The 22,088-nt window shown below is 45.3% G+C and overlaps 1 protein-coding gene across 3 annotated transcripts in view; it reads left to right on the plus strand.

Moving 5' to 3' along the window:
• The window catches only part of LOC129832129 (stAR-related lipid transfer protein 13-like), a 133,592-nt gene that overhangs the window by 60,415 nt on the left and 51,089 nt on the right, over positions 1-22,088 (plus strand). Inside the window, exon 1 of one of the 3 annotated variants that reach the window (XM_055895917.1) lies at positions 10,204-10,560. The exons of the other annotated variants lie outside the window; for them this stretch is intronic. Coding sequence (XP_055751892.1) covers positions 10,344-10,560 — 217 coding nt within the window. The 5' untranslated portion in view covers positions 10,204-10,343. Of the gene's footprint in view, positions 1-10,203; positions 10,561-22,088 lie in introns of those variants that run through there. 3 annotated transcript variants of the gene reach the window in all.

The following is a 22,088-nucleotide window of genomic DNA, read 5'->3' on the forward strand; positions in this document are numbered from 1 at the left end:
CTGTAGAGGTTAGAGACTGGATTGTGTTGAGGCACAGATCTGGGGAAGGGTACCAAAAAATGTCTGTAGCATTGAAGGCCCCCAAGAACACAGTGGCCTCCATCATTCTTAAATGGAATAAGTTAGGAACCACCAAGAATCTTCCTAGAGCTGGCCACTTGGCCAAACTGAGCACGGGCCTTGGTCAGGGAAGTGACCAAGAATCCGATGGTCACTCTGACAGAGCTCTAGAGTTCCTCTGTGGAGAAGGGAGAACCTTCCAGAAGGACAACCACCTCTGCAGCATTCCAGCAATCAGGCCTTTATGGTAGAGTGGTCAGACGGAAGCCACTCCTCAGGAAAAAGCACATGACAGCACGCTTGGAGTTTGCCAAAAGGCACCTAAAGACTAAAGCCTCTCAGACCATGAGAAACAAGATACTCTGGTCTGATGAAACCAAGATTGAACTCTTTGGCCTGAATGCCAAGCATCACGTCTGGAGGAAACCTGGCACCATCCCCACGGTGAAGCATGGTGGTGGCAGCAACATACTGTGGGGGGTATTTTTCAGTGGCAGTGAGTGGGAGACTAGTCAGGATCGAGGGAAAGATGAACAGAGCAAAGTACAGAGAGATCTTTGATGAAAATCTGATCCAGAGTGCTCAGGACCTCAGACCGGGGCGAAGGTTCACAACAAGACAACAACCCTAAGCACACAGCCAAGCCAACGCAGGAGTGGCTTAGGGACAAGTGTCTGAATGTCCTTAAGTGGCCCAGCCAGTGCCTGGACTTGAACCCGATCAAACATCTCTGGAGAGACCTGAAAATAGCTGTGCAGCAACGCTCCCCAACCAATCTGACAGAGCTTCAGAGGATCTGCAGAGAAGAATGGGAGAAACTCGCCAAATACAGTTGTGCCACTCTTGTAGCGTCATACCCAAGAAGACTCAATGCTGAACTCGCTGCCAAAGGTGCTACCACAAATTACTGAGTAAAGGGTGTGAATACTTATGTAAATGTGATATTTCAGTTTTTTATTTTTAATAAATTAGCAAACATTTTTTAAACTTGTTTTTGCTTTGACATTACTGGGTATTGTGTGTAGATTGATGAGGAAAAAATAGAATTTAATCAATTTTAGAATAAAGCTGTAATGTAACAAAATGTAGAAAAGTAAAGGGGTCTGAATACTTTCCGAATGCACTGCACAGTATGTGATCAACCTTCACAATATTGTCTTTGTCTTGTTTTAGCAACATGTCTGTCGAGTCTCTGCGTATTTAATGTTGTTTAAACCCTGTCAGTCCATCTCAGCTGTGGAGTACTGAAACACCTCTCGGATTTAACTGCCTTTAGAGTCCTGTGGCTGCATTGTTGCTTTGTTGTTGCTGCGTTGTTTGAAAGGTTGACACATGAATCCAACATTCTATTCCATATTTGTATCCTGGTGATATGCCATGGTGCCATGTATCTGGCAGCCCATCCATTGGACCTCCTACTAGCCTTGGCCTGCTGTCTGTTTAGAAGCACTCTAAACAATGAGGGGCATTTATGGGCTGGATACAGCTGAGTGTCTGGCCTGTGTGTGTGCATGCGTCGATCAGACTTGGCTGGATACAGCTGACTGTCTGGCCTGTGTGTGTGCATGCGTCGATCAGACTTGGCTGGATACAGCTGAGTGTCTGGCCTGTGTGTGTGCATGCGTCAATCAGACTTGGCTGGATACAGCTGACTGTCTGGCCTGTGTGTGTGCATGCGTCGATCAGACTTGGCTGGATACAGCTGAGTGTCTGGCCTGTGTGTGTGCATGCGTCGATCAGACTTGGCTGGATACAGCTGAGTGTCTGACCTGTGTGTGTGCATGCGTCGATCAGACTTGGCTGGATACAGCTGACTGTCTGGCCTGTGTGTGTGCATGCGTTGATCAGACTTGGCTGGATACAGCTGAGTGTCTGACCTGTGTGTGTGCATGCGTCGATCAGACTTGGCTGGCTGGTGTTCTATTTCTTTTAACTGTCATAATGAGTCATAATTTTAACACATCTATTACATTTTTATGAGACCATTAAGTAACAGCACCTCTTTGAAAATGGTCTGGTGATAGAGATGCCTGTAGGTTGTTTTCACTGAGGAGTAATTCTATTATTACAGAAACAATAGTTACATGTCCTATAATCCAGCTCCATGAGAAGACCTGGCTGACATTGAGGGATAGAGTCTCTCTTCAGCTGGCACCTGCTCTAGAACATGTGCTTGGCGTAAATAAGAGACTCCCAGCCAAGACTGTCCTCAAAGTGAAAGCACCTGCTACAGTCATATTGGTCCTAGGCTTTCTCTCTTTGAAATGTCTTCAGTTCTTACAATCAAACATGACATTCCTACTGCAACCCAGCATCATACCCAGTCTAACAGGTTGGTTATTTGGATCATGGGGTGGAATTCATCAGTGATTCTGAAGCTACCGCAGGACAGGAGCCACACCAAAGCCAGAGTCATGCAGGGCTCCCAGCGTTTCTCTCTGAGTCACTCCCCACTTCATACCAGACCAGAACCTAAACATTTACCCAGTTGCCTCTGATCAGTCCTGAATCCAGCCACCTAGTAATACTATCTCCAACCCTGGTTCCATCCACCTAGTAATACTATCTCCAACCCTGGTTCCAGCCACCTAGTAATACTACCTACAACCCTGGTTCCAGCCACCTAGTAATACTACCTACAACCCTGGTTCCAGCCACCTAGTAATACTACCTACAACCCTGGTTCCAGCCACCTAGTAATACTATCTCCAACCCTGGTTCCATCCCTACTACGGGCAATTGTCAGGGCAGACATGGCTTGTTTGGGCAGGTTTGATAAGGGTTACAGCTGTCGTAGCAGCCAACACACGGATCACACCACATAGAGGACCACGTGTAGTACCCGACACATAGCACCTAGCACCACATAGCACCCAGCACCACATAGCACCTAACACCACATAGCACCTACCAACACATAGCACCTAGCACCACAGAGCAGATAGCAACACATAGCACCTAGAGACACAGAGCACCTAGCACCACATAATGTAGCACCTAGCACCACAGAGCACCTAGCACCACATGGTACCTAGCACCACAGAGCCCGTAGAACCACAGAGCACCTAGCACCACAGAGCACCTAGCACCACAGACCACCTAGCATCACAGAGCACCTAGGACCACATACTGTAGCACCTAGCACCACAGAGTACCTAGCACCACATAGTACCTAGCACCACAGAGCATGTAGAACCACAGAGCACCTAGCACCACAGAGCACCTAGCACCACAGACCACCTAGCACCACAGAGCACTTAGCACCACATACTGTAGCACCTAGCACCACAGAGCACATAGCATTACATATCTCAGACTACAGGAATCCTCAGAGCAGTGCAGCCATCCAACACAGCAGAGACAGGGACCTCCACCCCCTCACTTCCATGAACTAACACCCTTAGTTTGTGTGTGTGTGTGTGTGTGTGTGTGTGTGTGTGTGTGTGTGTGTGTGTGTGTGTGTGTGTGTGTGTGTGTGTGTGTGTGTGTGTGTGTGTGTGTGTGTGTGTGTGTGTGTGTGTGTGATTAACAGTAGAGTCAACACATGAAATCATTTGCACAATGTCCCAGCACCACCCAATACCTGAACAAACAGTTTATCCACAGTACCACAGTATAACAGCTCCTGGTGTGTGTGTGTGTGTGTGTGTGTGTGTGTGTGTGTGTGTGTGTGTAGGGTGGGGGGGTAGCCAGTCAAAGCCAGAGGTAGTGCATGAAAGCATATAGAGGGTTGTGGGGCTCTGAAGTGAAGGGAGCTGTGGGTGAATGGTGGTCTTTGTTGCCCAGGGAGGGTCCTGCCAGCCAGAGGGACAGGGGCTGTTTGACTGTTTGTCTGCATCCCAAATGGTACCACCCTATTCCCTATATAGTGCACTACTTTTGACCAGAGCACTATAGGGAATAGGGTGCTATTTGGGCAGGGTTGGGGAGTAACGGATTACATGTAATCTGTTATATGTAAGGGATTACAAAGACGGTAACTGTAATCCGTTACACTCCCAGCAGAAGTATTGTAATCAGATTACAGATAGCCTTTGAAAAACTAGATGATTACTTTGAGGATTAATTTAAATTCAGAAAAAAACTTTGACACTGTTTTCTCAATGATATTAAAATCAGCGTTGAAAAAAGGCGGAAGTTTAAGTTTGTTCCACCTGAGCGAGTCTGACCACAAGTCAGACCACTATGACGACACACCAAATGTGTTTGATGGATACCGGGAAAAGAGCAGGAATAGGCTTTTGTAGGCTACAGTCCAAGCTACGTATGTCTTCCAATGGTGCGACTGCTGTCGGCATCCAAAGATTATCCAACTTGAATAAACGCTTGGAGGTAAGGATGACAGCAGTGGTGTAGTCTACGGCGATACGGATATAACTTATTATTGATATCTACATAGCGCATTGATGTAAATCACACTGCTGCGCTCTCATTTAGCTATTTGCGCCTTACGGATTATGGTTGTTGTGGATGGCTGTTCACAAATCTAAATGTGTATTTGAACTCAATAATGGTTGAATTCAAATCAGTTTAAGCTGCATATCAATCATTGTTTTGAAACCAGTGGACCAGCCAGTGAAAAATGCGCTCTTGCAACAGCTGCATAGTGCGGATCCCGGCCTATGGATTAAAAGTGGGGCTTTTATTGCAAAATCTAATTCATGCCGATAAAAACAATGAAATTCATAGGCCTTTCAAAATTATAAACTTGAATTAGCTAACACAACATACCATTGGAACACAGGAGGGATGGTTGCTGATAATGGGTGTTAAGGCTGTCGCTCTCCTCATCCTCAGACGAGGTGAGGAGAGAAGGATCTTCAGACCAAAATGCGGTTTGCGGGAAATAAGCCATCTTTTATTTTATAACAACGATGAAGATGGCAACACGAAAACAAACACTTTAACAAACTTACAAAATAACAAAACGACGTAGAACGAAACCTGAACATAAACTCACATCACTGAATGTTAACTCACGGACAGGAACGTTACATCAAAACACACGAACAGCCAAACAGTCCCGTATGTGAAAATACATCGACAACGACGAAGACATCACAGGAGACAATCACCCACAAACAAACAGTGAGAACGCCCTACCTAAATATGACTCTTAATTAGAGGAAAACGCAAACCACCTGCCTCTAATCAAGAGCCATACCAGGTAACCCAAAACCAACATAGAAACAGATAACATAGACTGCCCACCCAAAACACATGCCCTGACCATAAACACATAAAAAACAACATAAAACAGGTCAGGACTGTTACAGAACCCCCCCCTCAAGGTGCGAACGCCGGGCGCACCAGCACAAAGTCCAGGGGAGGGTCTGGGTGGGCAGTTGACCACGGTGGTGGCTCCGGCTCAGGACGCTCTCCCCACACCACCATAGTCACTCCCCTCTTCTGTCTACCCCTTCCACTGACCACCCTAAAACTACCTTCCCCTAAATAAACAGCCAGCACCGGGACAAGGGGCAGCACCGGGACAAGGGGTAGCACCGGGACAAGGGGCAGCACCGGGACAAGGGGCAGCACCGGGATAAGGACCAGCACCGGGACAAGGGGCAGCACCGGGACAAGGGGCAGCGCCGGGACAAGGGGCAGCACCGGGACAAGGGGCAGCACCGGGACAAGGGGCAGCACCGGGACAAGGGGCAGATCCCGGCTGAAGGACTCTGGCAGGTCCTGGCTGAGGAACTCTGGCAGGTCCTGTTTGGACGGCTCTGGCAGGTCCTGGCTGGACGGCTCTGGCAGGTCCTGGCTGGACGGCTCTGGCAGGTCCTGGCTGGACGGCTCTGGCAGGTCATAGCAGGACGGCTCTGGCAGGTCCTGGCTGGACGGCTCTGGCAGGTCCTGGCTGGACGGCTCTGGCAGGTCCTGGCTGGACGGCTCTGGCAGGTCCTGGCTGGACGGCTCTGGCAGGTCCTGGCTGGACGGCTCTGGCAGGTCCTGGCTGGACGGCTCTGGCTCTGGCAGATCCTGTCTAGTTGGCGGCTCTGGCAGATCCTGTCTGGTTGGCGGCTCTGGCAGATCCTGTCTGGTTGGCGGCTCTGGCAGATCCTGTCTGGTTGGCGGCTCTGGCAGATCCTGTCTGGCGGGCGGCTCTAGCGGCTCCTGTCTGGCGGGCGGCTCTAGCGGCTCCTGTCTGGCGGACGGCTCTGTAGGCTCATGGCAGACGGGCGGCTTTGCAGGCTCATGACAGACGGGCGGCTTTGCAGGCTCATGGCAGACGGATGGCTCAGACGGCGCTGGGGAGACGGATGGCTCAGATGGCGCTGGGGAGACGGATGGCTCAGATGGCGCTGGGGAGACGGATGGCTCAGATGGCGCTGGGGAGACGGATGGCTCTGTAGGAAGGAGAAGGAGAGACAGCCTGGTGCGTGGTCTAGGCACTGGCTGCGCTGGAGAGGAGGAAACAGCAGGAGAGAGAACCCAGAGAGACAGCCTGGTACGGGGGGCTGCCACCGGAGGACTGGTACATGGAGGTGGCACCGGGTCTACCGGACCGTGAAGGAGGACACGTGCTCTTGAGCACCGAGCCTCCCCAACCCTACCAGGTTGAATGATCCCCGTAGCCCTGCCAGTGCAGCGAGGTGGAATAGCCCGCACTGGCCTATGCAGGCGAACCGGGGACACCACCTGTAAGGCTGGTGCCATGTACGCCGGCCCGAGGAGACGTACTGGAGGCCAGATACGTTGGGCCGGCTTCATGACATCCGGCTCGATGCCCAACCTAGCCCTCCCAGTGCGGCAAGGTGGAATAGCCCGCACTGGGCTAAGCACGCGTACTGGGGACACCGTGTGCTTTACCGCATAACACGGTGTCTTACCAGTACGACGCCTTCTACCTCCACGGTAAGCACGGGGAGTTGGCTCGGGTATCCTACCCGGCTTTGCCACACTCCTCGTGTGCCCCCCCCCCAAGAAATTTTTTGGTCTGACTCACGGGCTCCCAACCGCGTCGTCGCGCTGCCTCCTCATACCAGCGCCTCTCAGCCTTCGCTGCTTCCAACTCCTCCTTTGGACGGCGATATTCCCCTGGTTGAGCCCAAGGTCCTCTACCGTCCAGGATCTCCTCCCAAGTCCAGAAGTCCTTGTTGCTCCGTAGAGCATTCCCATACCGCTTGGTCTTAGCGTGGTGGGTGATTCTGTTAAGGCTGTCGCTCTCCTCATCCTCAGACGAGGTGAGGAGAGAAGGATCTTCAGACCAAAATGCGGTTTGCGGGAAATAAGCCATCTTTTATTTTATAACAACGATGAAGATGGCAACACGAAAACAAACACTTTAACAAACTTACAAAATAACAAAACGACGTAGAACGAAACCTGAACATAAACTCACATCACTGAATGTTAACTCACGGACAGGAACGTTACATCAAAACACACGAACAGCCAAACAGTCCCGTATGTGAAAATACATCGACAACGACGAAGACATCACAGGAGACAATCACCCACAAACAAACAGTGAGAACGCCCTACCTAAATATGACTCTTAATTAGAGGAAAACGCAAACCACCTGCCTCTAATCAAGAGCCATACCAGGTAACCCAAAACCAACATAGAAACAGATAACATAGACTGCCCACCCAAAACACATGCCCTGACCATAAACACATAAAAAACAACATAAAACAGGTCAGGACTGTTACAATGGGCCTCTGTATGCCTATGTAGATATTTCATAAAAAATCTGCGGTTTCCAGCTACAATAGTCATTTACAACAACAACAATGTCTACACTGTATTTCTGATCAATTTAATGTTATTTTAATGGACAATTTCTTTTGCTTTTCTTTCAAAAACAAGGACATTTCTAAGTGACCCCAAACTTTTGAACGGTAGTGTACATTTTTGTCTTCCTCTAATGCCTCTTAAGGGGAAAGTAATCTAAAAATAATTGAATGTAATCAGATTACGCTACTGAGTTTGGGTAATCCAAAAGTTACGTTACTGATGACAATTTTGGGCAAGTAACTAGTAACTGTAATGGATTACATTTAGAAAGTAACCTACCCAACCCTACATTTGGGAGGCACCCTTTGACTGTTTAGCTTGGTGGTGTGCCCTCTAGCAGCGCCAGTTCCATGTGGAGCCCTGTGCTGCTGGACACAGGCAGGCTGTATGTTGAGAGGGGTGGCCCGCTGAGACTGGGAGTGGGTGGGTCTGCTCTGTTTGCAAGGATGTGGACTCTGTTTTAAATGCGAATGATGACTTCTGTTGTTCCATCCTGTTCCAAACTCAACAATACTACTGGAAGGTTATCAAGTCTCAAGATCTACTTTTATTACTATTTAGTTTAAACTTCACTGTTGCCAACTGTATCTTATCATCATATCTCAATCTCAGATTCTAGCGGCTGTAGTGTTGTGGCAGTAGCATGGCTGTTGGGGTCTGTATTAACCAGTTGTGTAGTGTTGAGATTCATTATAATCCCGGTGTTTAGGCCCAATGGTTTCTTCTTCACAAGGTGCCACAGGCTTCCTGTCCTGTTAAACCCCACTGTGAATGGAGACGGGCTGGGAGTGGTGTTAGAGGACGGGTGTGGGCGGGGGCCTGGGGTAGAGAGGGGGTTGTTGGGGAATGATGAGTTTGGGGAGGAGAGATTAGCATTCTCCCTCTCGTTCATCTCTCTCCTTCTTTTCACTCTCTTCATTCTTTCAATTAAATTCAAGGGGCTTTATTGGCATGGGACACATATTTTAACATTGCCAAAGCAAGTGAAGTAGATAATATACAAAAGTGAAAACATTCCACTCACAGAAATTCCAAAAGAATAAAGACATTACAAATGTCATATTATGTATATATACAGTGTTGTAACGATGTACAAAAGGTTAAAGTACAAAAGGGAAAATAAATAAGCATAAATATGAGTTGTGTTTACAATGGTGTTTGTTCTTCACTGGTTGCCCTTTTCTTGTGGCAACAGGTCACAAATCTTGCTACTGTGATGGCACACTGTGGTATTTCACCCAGTAGATATGGAAGTTGATCAAAATCGGGTTTGATTTCAAATTCTTTGTAGATCTGTGTAATCTGAAGGAAATATGTGTCTCTAATATGGTCATACATTGGGCAGGAGGTTAGGAAGTGCAGCTCAGTTTCCACCTCAGTTTGTGGGCAGTGTGCACATAGCCTGTCTTCTCTTGAGAGCCAGGTCTGCCTACAGCGGCCTTTCTCAATAGCACGGCTATGCTCACTGAGTCTGTACATAGTCAAAGCTTTCCTTAAGTTTGGGTCAGTCACAGTCCTCAGGTATTCTGCTACTGTGTACTCTCTGTTAAGGGCCAAATAGCATTCTAGTTTGCAGTTTTTTTGTTAATTCTTTCCAATGTATCAAGTAATTATCTTTTTGTTTTCTCATTATTTGATTGTGTCTAATTGTGTTGCTGTCCTGGGGCTCTGTGGGGTGTGTTTGTGTTTGTGAACAGAGCCCCAGGACCAGCTTGCTTAGGGGACTCTTCTCCAGGTTCATCTCTCTGTAGGTGATGGCTTTGTTATGGAAGGTTTGGGAATCGCTTCCTTTTAGGTGGTTGTAGAATTTAACAGCTCTTTTCTGGATTTTGATAATTTGCGGGTATCGGCCTAATTCTGCTCTGCACGCATTATCTTGTGTTCTTTCTCCTCTGTCTTTTACCTGAGTCCATTTGTCAGCATGGTAGAGAGACTCCCATCTCCTGAGTAAACTTGTAGGTCGTCATTGTAAATAAGAATTAGTTTTTTACTGACTTGCCTAGTTAAATAAAGGTTAAATGTAAAAAACAAATGTACTTGCCACTTGTGTGCAGGTCCACACTCCACAGCGGAGGATTATTTTGAGCAGGGCGGGTCCTAACAATACTGTTTTTCTAAGCCCTCCCATGTCCTCCTCCCTGTCTCGTCCTCCTCCCTCAGTCAGTTCACAGGCTTTCTTCTGGTATTTATATTTCCCTCCAGACCAGCGTTCAGGCTTTCAGTCAGTTCCTCTCCCTCTCTCACACAGACAGACACTGGATAGAGCTCAGCAAGGTGGGCAGTACTCCAAGTACTGATCTGCCACTGGCTGCTGTCTGATCACCTGACCTCGAGAGGTGTAGCTGGCACTCCTCCTCCCTCCCCTCTAGCCTCTCAGCTCTCCTTCCAAGCCCCAGCCTTTCAGATCACACCGGGCTGCTAGCGCCTGGATGTGAAGCCTTCTGCTGCTGGATCTTGTCTGAGGGAGTGTGTTTATCGCTCAGGGGCCAGTGTAGTGTGTGTGTGTCAGTCTAGCAGTGCCAGTGTTGTAGTAGTCATGTACAGGGATCTGTCTGACAGTCACTCTGAGTCCCAGGGACCAGACAGTGAGTGTCTGGGCAGCAGTATGAGTCAGGACAGCCAGGATTGTCTGGGCAGTATGACCCAAGAGAGCCAGGATATCTACCTAAGGATGGACCACCACCGCCGTCGCTCCGGATACCGCCTGGGACGCATAATTGCCCGGCAACAGCTGCTCCGGAGGATAGCTGGAGGTAGGAGGAGGAATGGTAGCTCTAGTCCAGGGTGTTATGTGCGGCTTGCTGACACAGCCTTAAGCGGCAGCAAGCCTCATATAGTGCCCTGGACTAGATCTAGTGGAGTGGATACTGTAGTAGGAGTGGTGGTGGAAACTCACTCTAAGAATGAGAACATCTGGACACACAGTGTTATGATGGTGGATGTTGACCACATGAAGGCTGGTGAAGATTGACATTGTGAATGACAGTCAGAAAGTTCCTAGTTCCTGTATGAAACGAGCCATAGTCTGTTATGGTTATCTAAACAGCCTATAGCTTGATCCAGCAGCAGCCCTGCCCTGCTCTGCTAGTGTGTGTGAGGACATGAGCGCTGGCTAATGTCTGTCAGTCTGTCCGTGTGTAAGGACATGGCAAGGTGCTGGACTCAGTCAGGGAGTAACTCTGGTGTTGCTTGACTTAATAACACATTTAGCAAGCTGTGTAAAGGGTGCCTAATATTGTTGTTCTAGACTAGCACACCACAGTGTTCCTACATTCCAGAGTGTTGATTTTGTGGACTATTCCCTAGGTATGTAACATACCTGGGCTGTGTCATTCGCTGAATTATTGTTTTGATCCTAAATACGACATGCAAGTCGAGACAGCTCAGAACACCACATTAGGCGCAGTGTGTTGGGAGCATGACAAGCTATCAGCCCCACCTGAACCTTGATACAGTAGGTGACCTACAGTGCCTTCAGAAAGTATTCACACTCCTTGACCTTTTCCACATTTTGTTGTGTTACAGCCTGTATTTATTAAATGTAGATTTGTGTTACTGGCCTACACGCAATACTCCATAATGTCAAATTGGAATTAGAAATGTTTACAAAATAATTAAAAATGAAAAGCTGAAATGTCTTGAGTCAATAATTATTCAACCCCTTTGTTAAAGCAAACCTAAATAAGTAGGGAATAAAAATATGCTTAACAAGTCACATAATAAATTGCAATAATAGTGTCTAACATGATTTTTGAATGACTCATCTCTGTACCCCACACATAGAATTATCTGTAAGGTCCCTCAGTCGAGAAATTAATTTCAAACACAGACTCAACCACAAAGACCAGGGAGGGTTTCCAATGCCTTGCAAAAAAGCAGACATTGAATATTACCTCATTGAGCACGGTGAAGTTATTAATTACACTTTGGATGGTGTATCAATACACCTAGTCACTACAAGAGAGGAAGGAAACCGCTCTAGCATTTCACCATGAAGCCAACGGTGACTTTAAAACAATGACAAAGTTTAATGGCTGTGATAAGAGAAAACTAAGGATGGATCAACAACATTATAGTTACTCCACAATACTAACTTAATTGACAGAGTGAAAAGAAGAAAGCCTGTATAGATTACAAATATTTCAAAACATGCATCCTGTTTGCAATAAGGCACTGAAGTAAAACTGCAAATCCAACAAAACACATCACTGAGTACCACTCTTCAAATCTTTAAGCATGTTGGTGGCTGCATCGTATTATGGGTATGCTTGTCATTGGCAAGAACTGGGGAGTTTATTACAATAATAAGAAACGGAGTAGCGCTACGCAAAGGCAAAATACTAGAGGTAAACCTGGGTCAGGCTTCTTTCCAACAGACACTGAGAGACAAAGTTACCTTTCAGCAGGAGCACAAGTCCAAATATACACTGGACTTGCTTACCAAGACGACATTGAATGTTCCTGAGTGGCATGGTTACAGGTTTGACTTAAATCGGCCAAGACAGCAGCTATTCTTCTTGTGGTCCAAACACATTAAGGCATTTACACTACATATACAACTAAATATAAAACAGTACATCATATAACATTATTGCACAACTACATATCTACAATACAATATGTATAATACCACCATAAAATAATATTACAATGTACGTGTGTGTAGAGTGTGTGTGCTAGCGCTTATGTGCCAATGCGTGTGTCTGTACCTTTGTGTGTGTCTCTTCCGGGTCCCCTCTCGCTTGATAATGAATGTGATATCAACAGAGAGGTATATTTTCTGGGTGATTTAAGTATTGACTGGTTTTCATCAAGCTGCCTACTCAGGAAAAAACTTCAAACTAACCAGTGCTTGCAACCTGGTTCAGGTTATCAATCAACCTACCAGAATAGTTACAAACAGCACATGAAGGAAATCATGAACATGTATTGATCACATCTTTGTTAATGCTGCATAAATTTGCTTTAACGCAGTATCCAAATCCATAGGATGTAGTGATCCCAATATAGTAACCATATCTAGGAAAACCAAAGTTCCAAAGGCTGGGCCTAATATCGTGTATAAGAGGTCATACAATATGTTTTGTAGTGATTCTTATGTTGATGTTGTAAAGCATATTTGCTGGTCTGTGGTGTATAATGAGCAGCAACCAGACGCTGTACTTGACACATTTATGAAATTGCTTATTCCAGTTACTAATAAGCATGTACCCATTAAGAAAATGACTGTAAAAACTGTTAAATCCCTTTGGGGGGAATGAGGAATTGGACAGTTTTATGCTTGAGTGGGATGAGGCAAATGTATGGCAAATAAGTCTGGCAGCATAACCGATTGGCAAACGTAATGCAAATTGAGAAATCATGTGACTAAACAAAAGAAAAATAAACTATACTATGAAACAAATAAATGATATAAAGAATGATAGTAAAATGCTGTGTGTCACGTTGGTATAAAGGGTCGGGAGACAGGCGCAGGAATGCGTACTAGTTTTTGTAAAGGCACGGGGACGAAGACCAAACGTCGGATGGCCCAGTTGCAGCAGCTGAAGTTGAGTCGTCGGACGGACCAGTTGTGGCAACGTCGGATGGCCCAGTTGCAGCTGCTGAAGTTGCGGTGGCGCCGGACGCACCAGTCGCAGCGTCGTCGGATGGACCATTCCCACTGTCTCCCTTAATTGTCGATTATTCTGTCACGCTGGTATAAAGGATTTGGACACAGGCGCAGGAATACATCATCTGGGTTTTTAATACACCCAAAACAAACACGTATACAAAACACTGGGATGTACCCAAACAAAAGAGCGAGGGTAAACCTCGTAGAACGACATGGGACGAGACCCGTAATACACAATGCACAAAACACGCAGCACAGGCTGAGACAGTGCATAGGCACTCACAAGACCAACGGACATGGGAACAATAATCGACACCCCAATGGGGAAACAAAGGGCACATTTATTCAAACACAATCAGTGAGGAATTGGAACCAGGTGTGCGTAATGACACCGTTCAGTACACCCTAGAAGGCCGGTGACGTCGACCTCCGGAACTGGTGAACAGAATGAGCAGCAGTAGCGGGGGGATCCGTGACACTGTGGAGCACCTTAAATTTAGTTTTGGGTAAAAAGGCAAACTCAACTCCATCATTCATTGAATCAGATGGCTCATTCATTTTTTCATTGGCAAGATTTACTGGCTCAATTAGCCGACCAATCAGCCTGTTACCAACCCATAGTAAACTTTTGGAAAAAATGGTGTTTGACCAGATACAATGCTATTTACTGAAAACAAATTAACAACAGACTTTCAGCAAGCTTATAGTGAAGGACATTCAACAAGCACAGCACTGAGAGAAATTGATGATAAAAAGATTGTGCGGGCTGTTTTGTTAGACTTCCGTGCGGCTTTTGACATTATGAATCATAGTCTGCTGCTGGAAAAACGTATGTGCTATGGCTTTACACCCCCTGCTATAATGTAGATAAAGAGTTTCTTGTCTAACAGAACACAGAGTGTGTTCTTTAATGGAAGCCTCTCATACATAATCCAGGTAGAATCAGGAATTCCCCAGGGTAGCTGTTTAGGCCCCTTGCTTTTTTCAATCTTTACTAACTACATGCCACTGGCTTTGGGTAAGGCCGGTGTGTCTATGCATGCGGATGACTCAACACTATACACGTCAGCTACTACAGTGACTGAAATGACTGCAACACTTAATAAAGAGCTGCAGTTAGTTTCGGAATGGGTAGCAAGGAATAAGTTAGTCCTAAATATTTCCCTAACTAAAAGCATTGTATTTGGGACAAATCATTCACTAAACCCTAAACCTCGACTACATCTCGTAATGAATAATGTGGAAATTGAGCAAGTTGAGGTGACTAAACTGCTTGGAGTAAACCTGGATTGTAAATTGTCATGATCAAAACATATTGATACAGCAGTAGCTAAGATGGGGAGAAGTCTGTCCATAATAAAGCACTGCTCTGCCTTCTTAACAACACTATCAAAAAGCCAGATCCTACATACCATGGTTTTGTCCCACCTAGACTACAGTTCAGTAGTGTGGTCACGTGCCACAAAGAGAGACTTGGGAAAATTGCAGTTGGCTCAGAACACTGCAGCACGGCTGACCCTAAAAAGTACACGGAGAGCTAACATTAATTACATGCATGACAATCTCTCAAGGCTCAAAGTGGAAGAGAGATTGACTTCATCATTACTTGATTTTGTAAGAAGTGTTGACAAGCTGAATGTACCGAGCTGTCTGTTTAAACTACTAGCACCCAGCTCGGACACCACAAGACATGCCACCACAAGACATGCCACCAGAGGTCTCTTCACAATCCCCAAGTCCAGAACAGACTATGGGAAGCGCACAGTACTACATAGAGCCATGACTACATGGAACTCTATTCCACATCAGGTAACTAATGCAAGCAGTATAATCAGATTTTAAAAGCTGATAAAAATACACCTTATGGAACAGCAGGGACTGTGAAGCAACACAAACATAGGCACAGACACATGCATACAAACACATGATAACATACATAGTATACACACACGTAGACATGGATTTTGCATTATAGATATGTGGGAGTGGAGTATGGGCCTGAGGGCACACAGTGTGTTGTGAATTCTGTAATGAATGTGTTGTAATGTTCTTAGAATTGTATAACTGCCTTGGCAGCAGTTAATGGGGATCATAATAAATACAAATACAAATACAAACTAAGTTGGTTATAGACCATATAGATGTGTTTTTTCATATAACCCGGGGCACAATCATTTAAGATGTTAAACATATTATTAAGTTTAAGTTGGTCCACTCTGCAATCCATAGGTAGGTACCCTAGTGGTTAGAGTATTGGGCCGGTAACCGAAAGGTTGGTGGATCGAATCCCCGAACATACAAGGTAAAAATCTGTTGTTCTGCCCCTGAACAAGGCAGTTATCCCACTGTTCCTAGGCTGTCATTGTAAATAAGATTTTGTTCTGAACTGACTTGCCTAGTTAAAAAAAAAAGCCAACAAGCCCACTTCCTGGAACACCTGTACCCCTATATGGGGTCCTAGGGGGGACATTCAGCATATACCTGATAACATTATTTCTCAATTTCAGCTTTTTTGATAGCCCACTAGACCAAGCAGAGCAGGCATAATCAAAATGACACTGAATCAAGGTAGAGACAAGGAATTTCTTCACTTTGATGTTAAAATTTCTAGTGTTACGATATCTGTTTGTTCACCATATTAGAAAGAATTTTAGCAGCAGTCAGGTCTCCAGAAAGGGATTGATCTAGGGACACACCAAGATAAAACACTTGTTTTAGATTCAATTTCCTTGCCTGCACAGTTTACTTTTATCTTGCCAGCCCTAAGCAATCTATGTTTTGTTCCAAACAAAATCGATTCAGTTTTTCCCAAATGTAGCGACAATTTGTATTCAGTCAACCAGTCAACCGCCTCCGTGCTAACAGTTTTACTCTGGTTCATAGGCACATGATTACTACATACAATAGCCGTAGGATCAACAGAGGTATTCAGGGCAGTTAGGGGGACATAAATTAAGTTACAGTTGAAGTCGGAAGTTTAAATACATCTTGGCCAAATACATTTAAACTCAGTTTTTCACAATTCCTGACATATAATCCTAGTAAAGATTCTCTGTCTTAGGTCAGTTAGGATCACCACTTTATTTTAAGAATGTGAAATGTCAGAATAATACTAGAGAGAATGATTTATTTCAGCTTTTAATTCTTTCATCACATTCCAAGAGGGTCAGAAGTTTACATACACTCAATTTGTATTTGGTAGCATTGCTCTTAAATTGTTTAACTTGAGTCAAAGGTAGCCTTCCACAAGCTTCCCACAATAAGTTGCGTGAATTTTGGCCCATTCCTCCTGACAGAGCTGGTGTAACTGAGTCAGGTTTGTAGGCCTCCTTGCTCGCATATGCTTTTTCAGTTCTGCCCACAAATCTTCTATGGGATTGAGGTCAGGGCTTTGTGATGGCCACTCCAATACCTTGACTTTGTTGTCCTTAAGCCATTTTGACACAACTTTGGAAGTATGCTTGGGGCCATTGTCCATTTGGAAGACTCATTTGCGACCAAGCTTTAACTTCCTGACTGATGTCTTGAGGTGTTGCTTCATTATATCCACATAGTAGCGTTCACAGCAACTGAGCCCAACTGAGTCGCGGGATCCAACATCAAAATACAAGGAATCACTCACAATTTCACAATGATCAACAACCAACATGACAGAGCTTGAATCATTTTTTAAAGAATAATGTGCAAATATTGTACACTCCAGGTGTGCAAAGTTCTTAGAAACTTACCCAGAAAGACTCACAGCCAAAGGTGATTCTAACATGTATTGACTCAGGTGTGTGAATACTTATGTAAATGAGATATATGTAAATGTAAATGAGATATTCTGTATTTAATTTTCAATACATTTTTCACTTTGTCAATATGGTCCTTTTGAATTCAGGCTGTAACACAACAACATGTGGAATAAGTCAAGAGTTATGAGTACTTTCTGAAGGCACTGTAGCAATACATTAGAGGAACTAACCAAACAATTAAGCAATATGACATCTGTTAGTAGAAGATAATGTCCCTGGCAACAGCCAGCACAGTAAACAGTATGAATGAGTTTATGATCAAACAATGACTGACTTGACCTTAAGCCTTGGTTACTCTGTTGCCATTATCTGCTCACAGGATGCATCTAGACTGTGTGGTTCTGTGGAGGTATGGTTCAGCTCTGTTTCATGTGGAGGTATTGTGATGATCTGGGTAGAGGAGGAAGAGGCCTGTAGAATCATGTGCCTGGGTCTAACTGCTCAGATCAAAGATGTCTAGTGTGTGTCAGCTATTTAGATCAGGGATGATGATAGCAGAAAATATGGTATGTTGTCGTGTTGGATCTGACCTTTCTTTTTGTCTTCATGAGTCTAATTCTTCTATGACTCATGGGTGTCACAGTCATATAAAGGATCTGAAAGGTTCTCTCTGGGGGCCTCCCGAGTGACGCAGCAGTCTAAGGCACTGCATCGTATTGTTAGCTTTGTCACTACAGATCCTGGTTCAATCCCAGGCTGTGTCGCAGCTGGCTGCGACCGGGAGACTCATGAGGCGGCGCACAATTGACCCAGGGTTGTCCTTGTCCCATTGAGCTCTAGCGACTCCTGTGGTGGGCCGGGCACAATGCACGCTAACACGGTCACCAGGTGGTCGGTGTTTTCTCCGACACATTGGTGCAACTGGCTTCCAGGTTAAGCGAGCATTGTGTTAAGAAGCAGTGCAGTTTGGCGGGGTCATGTTTTGAAGGATGCATGGCTCTCGACCTTCGCCTCTCCTGAGTCCGTACGGGGGTTGCAGCGATGGGATAAGACTGTAACTACCAATTCTCTGTTGAGAAGATAACAGTTTTTTCCTGCTATAAAGGAGAAGGCATTTACTTTGTGGAATCATATTCTTAAGGTTAGGGTTAAGAATAGAGATTGCCAAACCTAGAGACTCAATATTTACTTTGTCCTTTGTAAACCTCACACATTATTCACTGATAATTTGCTGTGGGGTCCAAATTATTGGATCCCTTGATAAAGAGGAGCAAAAAGCTATATTGAATACAAAAAAAACATTTATATTATTTTATACTAATACAATTGCTCAGAGAAAGAACCACTATATTTTACCATAGGTATCAGGTACTTTTCTGCATATCGTTCTGTTTTTCAACGCCAAACTCACCACTGGTGTGCGTGGCCAAAAAACTCTATTTTCATGTCATCTGACCATAGCACCAGTTCCAATCTAAGTGCCAATGGCGTTTATGAAACTCCAGGCAGTGTGGGTGACTGGTAGCCTAGCTGTTAGACTGTTGGGTCGAATAGCCAAGTCGATAAAGTGAAAAAACCTATTGATGTACTCTTGAGCAAGGCGCCATACTACTTTCACTGCAGCTAGCTGGTGTCTGTGACAATAAAACTTTATTACTATTATTATTATTTGTATACTTTTTATAGTCTTTTAAGCTCAACTTTATCAAGGGATCCAATAATTTCGGGCCCACTGTACATTATAACGGTCTGATGCAAAAGCTATTGTTCGCTAAATCCGGAGAAATGACGGACCATGTAAAAAAGGTTGGCTGGTATGCCGTCACCCGTCTGAGCGGGCGGCTGTGAATGCCCTCTCCCACTATATACTTATAACTGATTGGTTTGGTTCTGCCCACTATAGTTCTGTCCGGTTAGAACATAATGTTGAGGCCCATACTGAACACTTGGTCAACACCACATGCACACACACGCAGACACAGCTGTTTCTATTTGAGGATGTTTATATGATTGTGGTAGTCCAAATTACTTTCAATCTAATTGTTGTGGTTATTTTCATGCACGCACAGCATTCAAACATTCGTGTTATTGTCGACAATAAAAAGTCCTCAGAAACATTCATCTTCTCCCTTCAGACGACGATAGCACTCTGACCTGAGTGGACAGGTGCAGTGTCCAGATGCACATTTCCAAGTTTTCTGAGCTTAGTCATGGACTAAAACTCTGTTTCAAAGGAGATTCTTCATTGAGCATGCTATTTATTCCAGGATGTCCGCAAAACTGGCCCATAAAGTTCGGGTACAATCAATGCACTCAACCTTTTGTCACACACAGTGGTATTAAAGTCTGTCCAGTGAACCGACCTCCTCCATGCCCTGTTGTGGCCTGTCTCTCCTGGCTGGAGCATTCCAGCTGGCCAGCTTCATTGACGTAGCAGGCTGGGAGAGGGAGGGACTGGGCTACCACACCTGGGTTCAAATACTATTTGAAATCATTTGAAATACTTGATCTGTTCTTGATTGAGCTTACCTGACTGGAGTGCAAGATAGGTGGGAAACCCCCTCTATCTTGCACTCCAGACAGGCTAGAACAAACACTCAAAGCATTGGAAAGATTGCAAATATTATTTGAAACCATGTCTGGGGGTTACCTGGTCATAGTGACTGGTAATATAGCAGACTGTGGGAGGGAGTGACTGGGAGCTACTGGGAGTTTGTATAGTTTCACCCTGAATTCCCAGGAAGCTTGTCCAGGGGTCTTCGTCATGTTTTCGATCTGATGGCATTGCAGTGAGACTCCAGCTACGGATGTGTGGGAATGTGTGTGGGTCCCATTCAACTGCTTATAGCCAGTCAAAGAGAGTCCATACCAATGAGTTGCTACAGTGTACAACATTCCCAGACCCATTTTGTATTGTATAAACATTTGGCAGAGTAGGCCTACAGAACTGTGACTGTGGTCCAATATCTAGCAGGGTTTTCCTGGTCCACAGAGTGAAGGAATGAGCCAGTTTATCTGCAGCAGGGTATGAGGATGAGGACCGCCTCTCTGCAGCAGCGTATGAGGATGAGGACAGCCTCTCTGCAGCAGGGTATGAGGATGAGGACAGCCTCTCTGCAGCAGAGTATGAGGATGAACTCAGCTTCTCTGCAGCAGGGTATGAGGATGAGGACAGCCTCTCTGCAGCAGAGTATGAGGATGAACTCAGCTTCTCTGCAGCAGGGTATGAGGATGAACTCAGCTTCTCTGCAGCAGCGTATGAGGATGAGGACAGCCTCTCTGCAGCAGGGTATGAGGATGAGGACAGCCTCTCTGCAGCAGGGTATGAGGATGAAGCCAGCTTCTCTGCAGCAGGGTATGAGGATGAGGACAGCCTCTCTGCAGCAGGGTATGAGGATGAGGACAGCCTCTCTGCAGCAGCGTATGAGGATGAGGACAGCCTCTCTGCAGCAGGGTATGAGGATGAAGCCAGCTTCTCTGCAGCAGGGTATTATGAAGCCAGCCTTTCTGCAGCAGGGTATGAGGATGAACTCAGCTTCTCTGCAGCAGGGTATGAGGATGAACTCAGCTTCTCTGCAGCAGCGTATGAGGATGAGGACAGCCTCTCTGCAGCAGGGTATGAGGATGAGGCCAGCTTCTCTGCGCAGGGTATGAGGATGAAGCCAGCTTCTCTGCAGCAGGGTATGAGGATGCATCCCAAATGGCACCCTATTCCTATATAGCTCCCTACTTTTGACTGGGGCCAGGGCCGGTCCCATTTGGGACTCAACCTATGTGTACGAGGGAAGAGGCCTGTGTTCTATTCTAGAGGAATGTGTCTCTTTCCTGTCAATATTCCTGCAGTCCAACTCAATCTCTCTCTCTAGATCTATAGAGCAGACTGACTGCATTTCTCCTTGTATCTGCTGCTGCTGCTACTAAGGGGAGTGGAAAAACCCAACACTTCACATCCGAATATAACTATATAGGTCCTCTGTGTCCAATTCCCCCATACTCACGAACACAGACCCTCACACACGTGGTTGTCCGCCCTTTTGCCCCCTATGGCCGTACACAATACCCCCTTTGTCCACAGTCAATGATCTTTTCATGCCGTCATGGAGAGAAATTCCTCGCAGAATTCCTGTCTAACGCCCAAAGTTATTTTCATCCGAACTTCAATTTGCTTTGAATGATGTTCTACTGGCAAACCCATTGTAAAATACTCTGTCTCCACAGAGCAGAGCAGAACCCAGAAGATTGGTCAACTGCTCAGTCAGAGTTAATGCAATAGATCATGTCTGGAGTAGTGGATATTGGTGCTTTGGCCCTGGTATGTTTAGCAAGACTAAATTCCTGTATAACTGGCTGTCTATTTCTATCTCTATATATCTCTACCTATATCTATAGCTGCACATGTATCTGTAGTGGTGATATACTGCATATCAGTGGAGGCTGCTGAGGGGAGGACGGCTCATAATAATGGCTGGAATGGAATAAATGGAATGGCATCAGACGCATGACAACCATGAATTTGATGTATTTGATACCATTCCACCTTTACATTTTTTATTTATTTTACCTTTATTTATACAGGTTTTTTCTCATTGAGATAACATCTCTTTTCCTAGAGACCTGGTCCAATAGCAGCAGAGGGAACAACCTTTCAGACAAAACAACTTACATACACTAACACAACATTTTACATTAAAAACACAAACGTCTTAAACAGCTGGCCTAAAAACAATTACACTCTTCTATAATATATACATCGATCAAGCGTTTAAACTCCACCAACGAAACTAGATCATCACATTTTAAAATGTTCAGGAGAGAATTCCAGGACCACGGAGCTAAGTAACTAAAACCATTTCTACCATGACCTGTTCTAATTTTTGGTACTGTTAGAAGCAAATCAGAATGGGACGGTAATTGATATTTATTTACTGAC

This window comes from Salvelinus fontinalis, chromosome 33, assembly GCF_029448725.1.
Source record: "Salvelinus fontinalis isolate EN_2023a chromosome 33, ASM2944872v1, whole genome shotgun sequence".
Taxonomy (NCBI): domain Eukaryota; kingdom Metazoa; phylum Chordata; class Actinopteri; order Salmoniformes; family Salmonidae; genus Salvelinus; species Salvelinus fontinalis.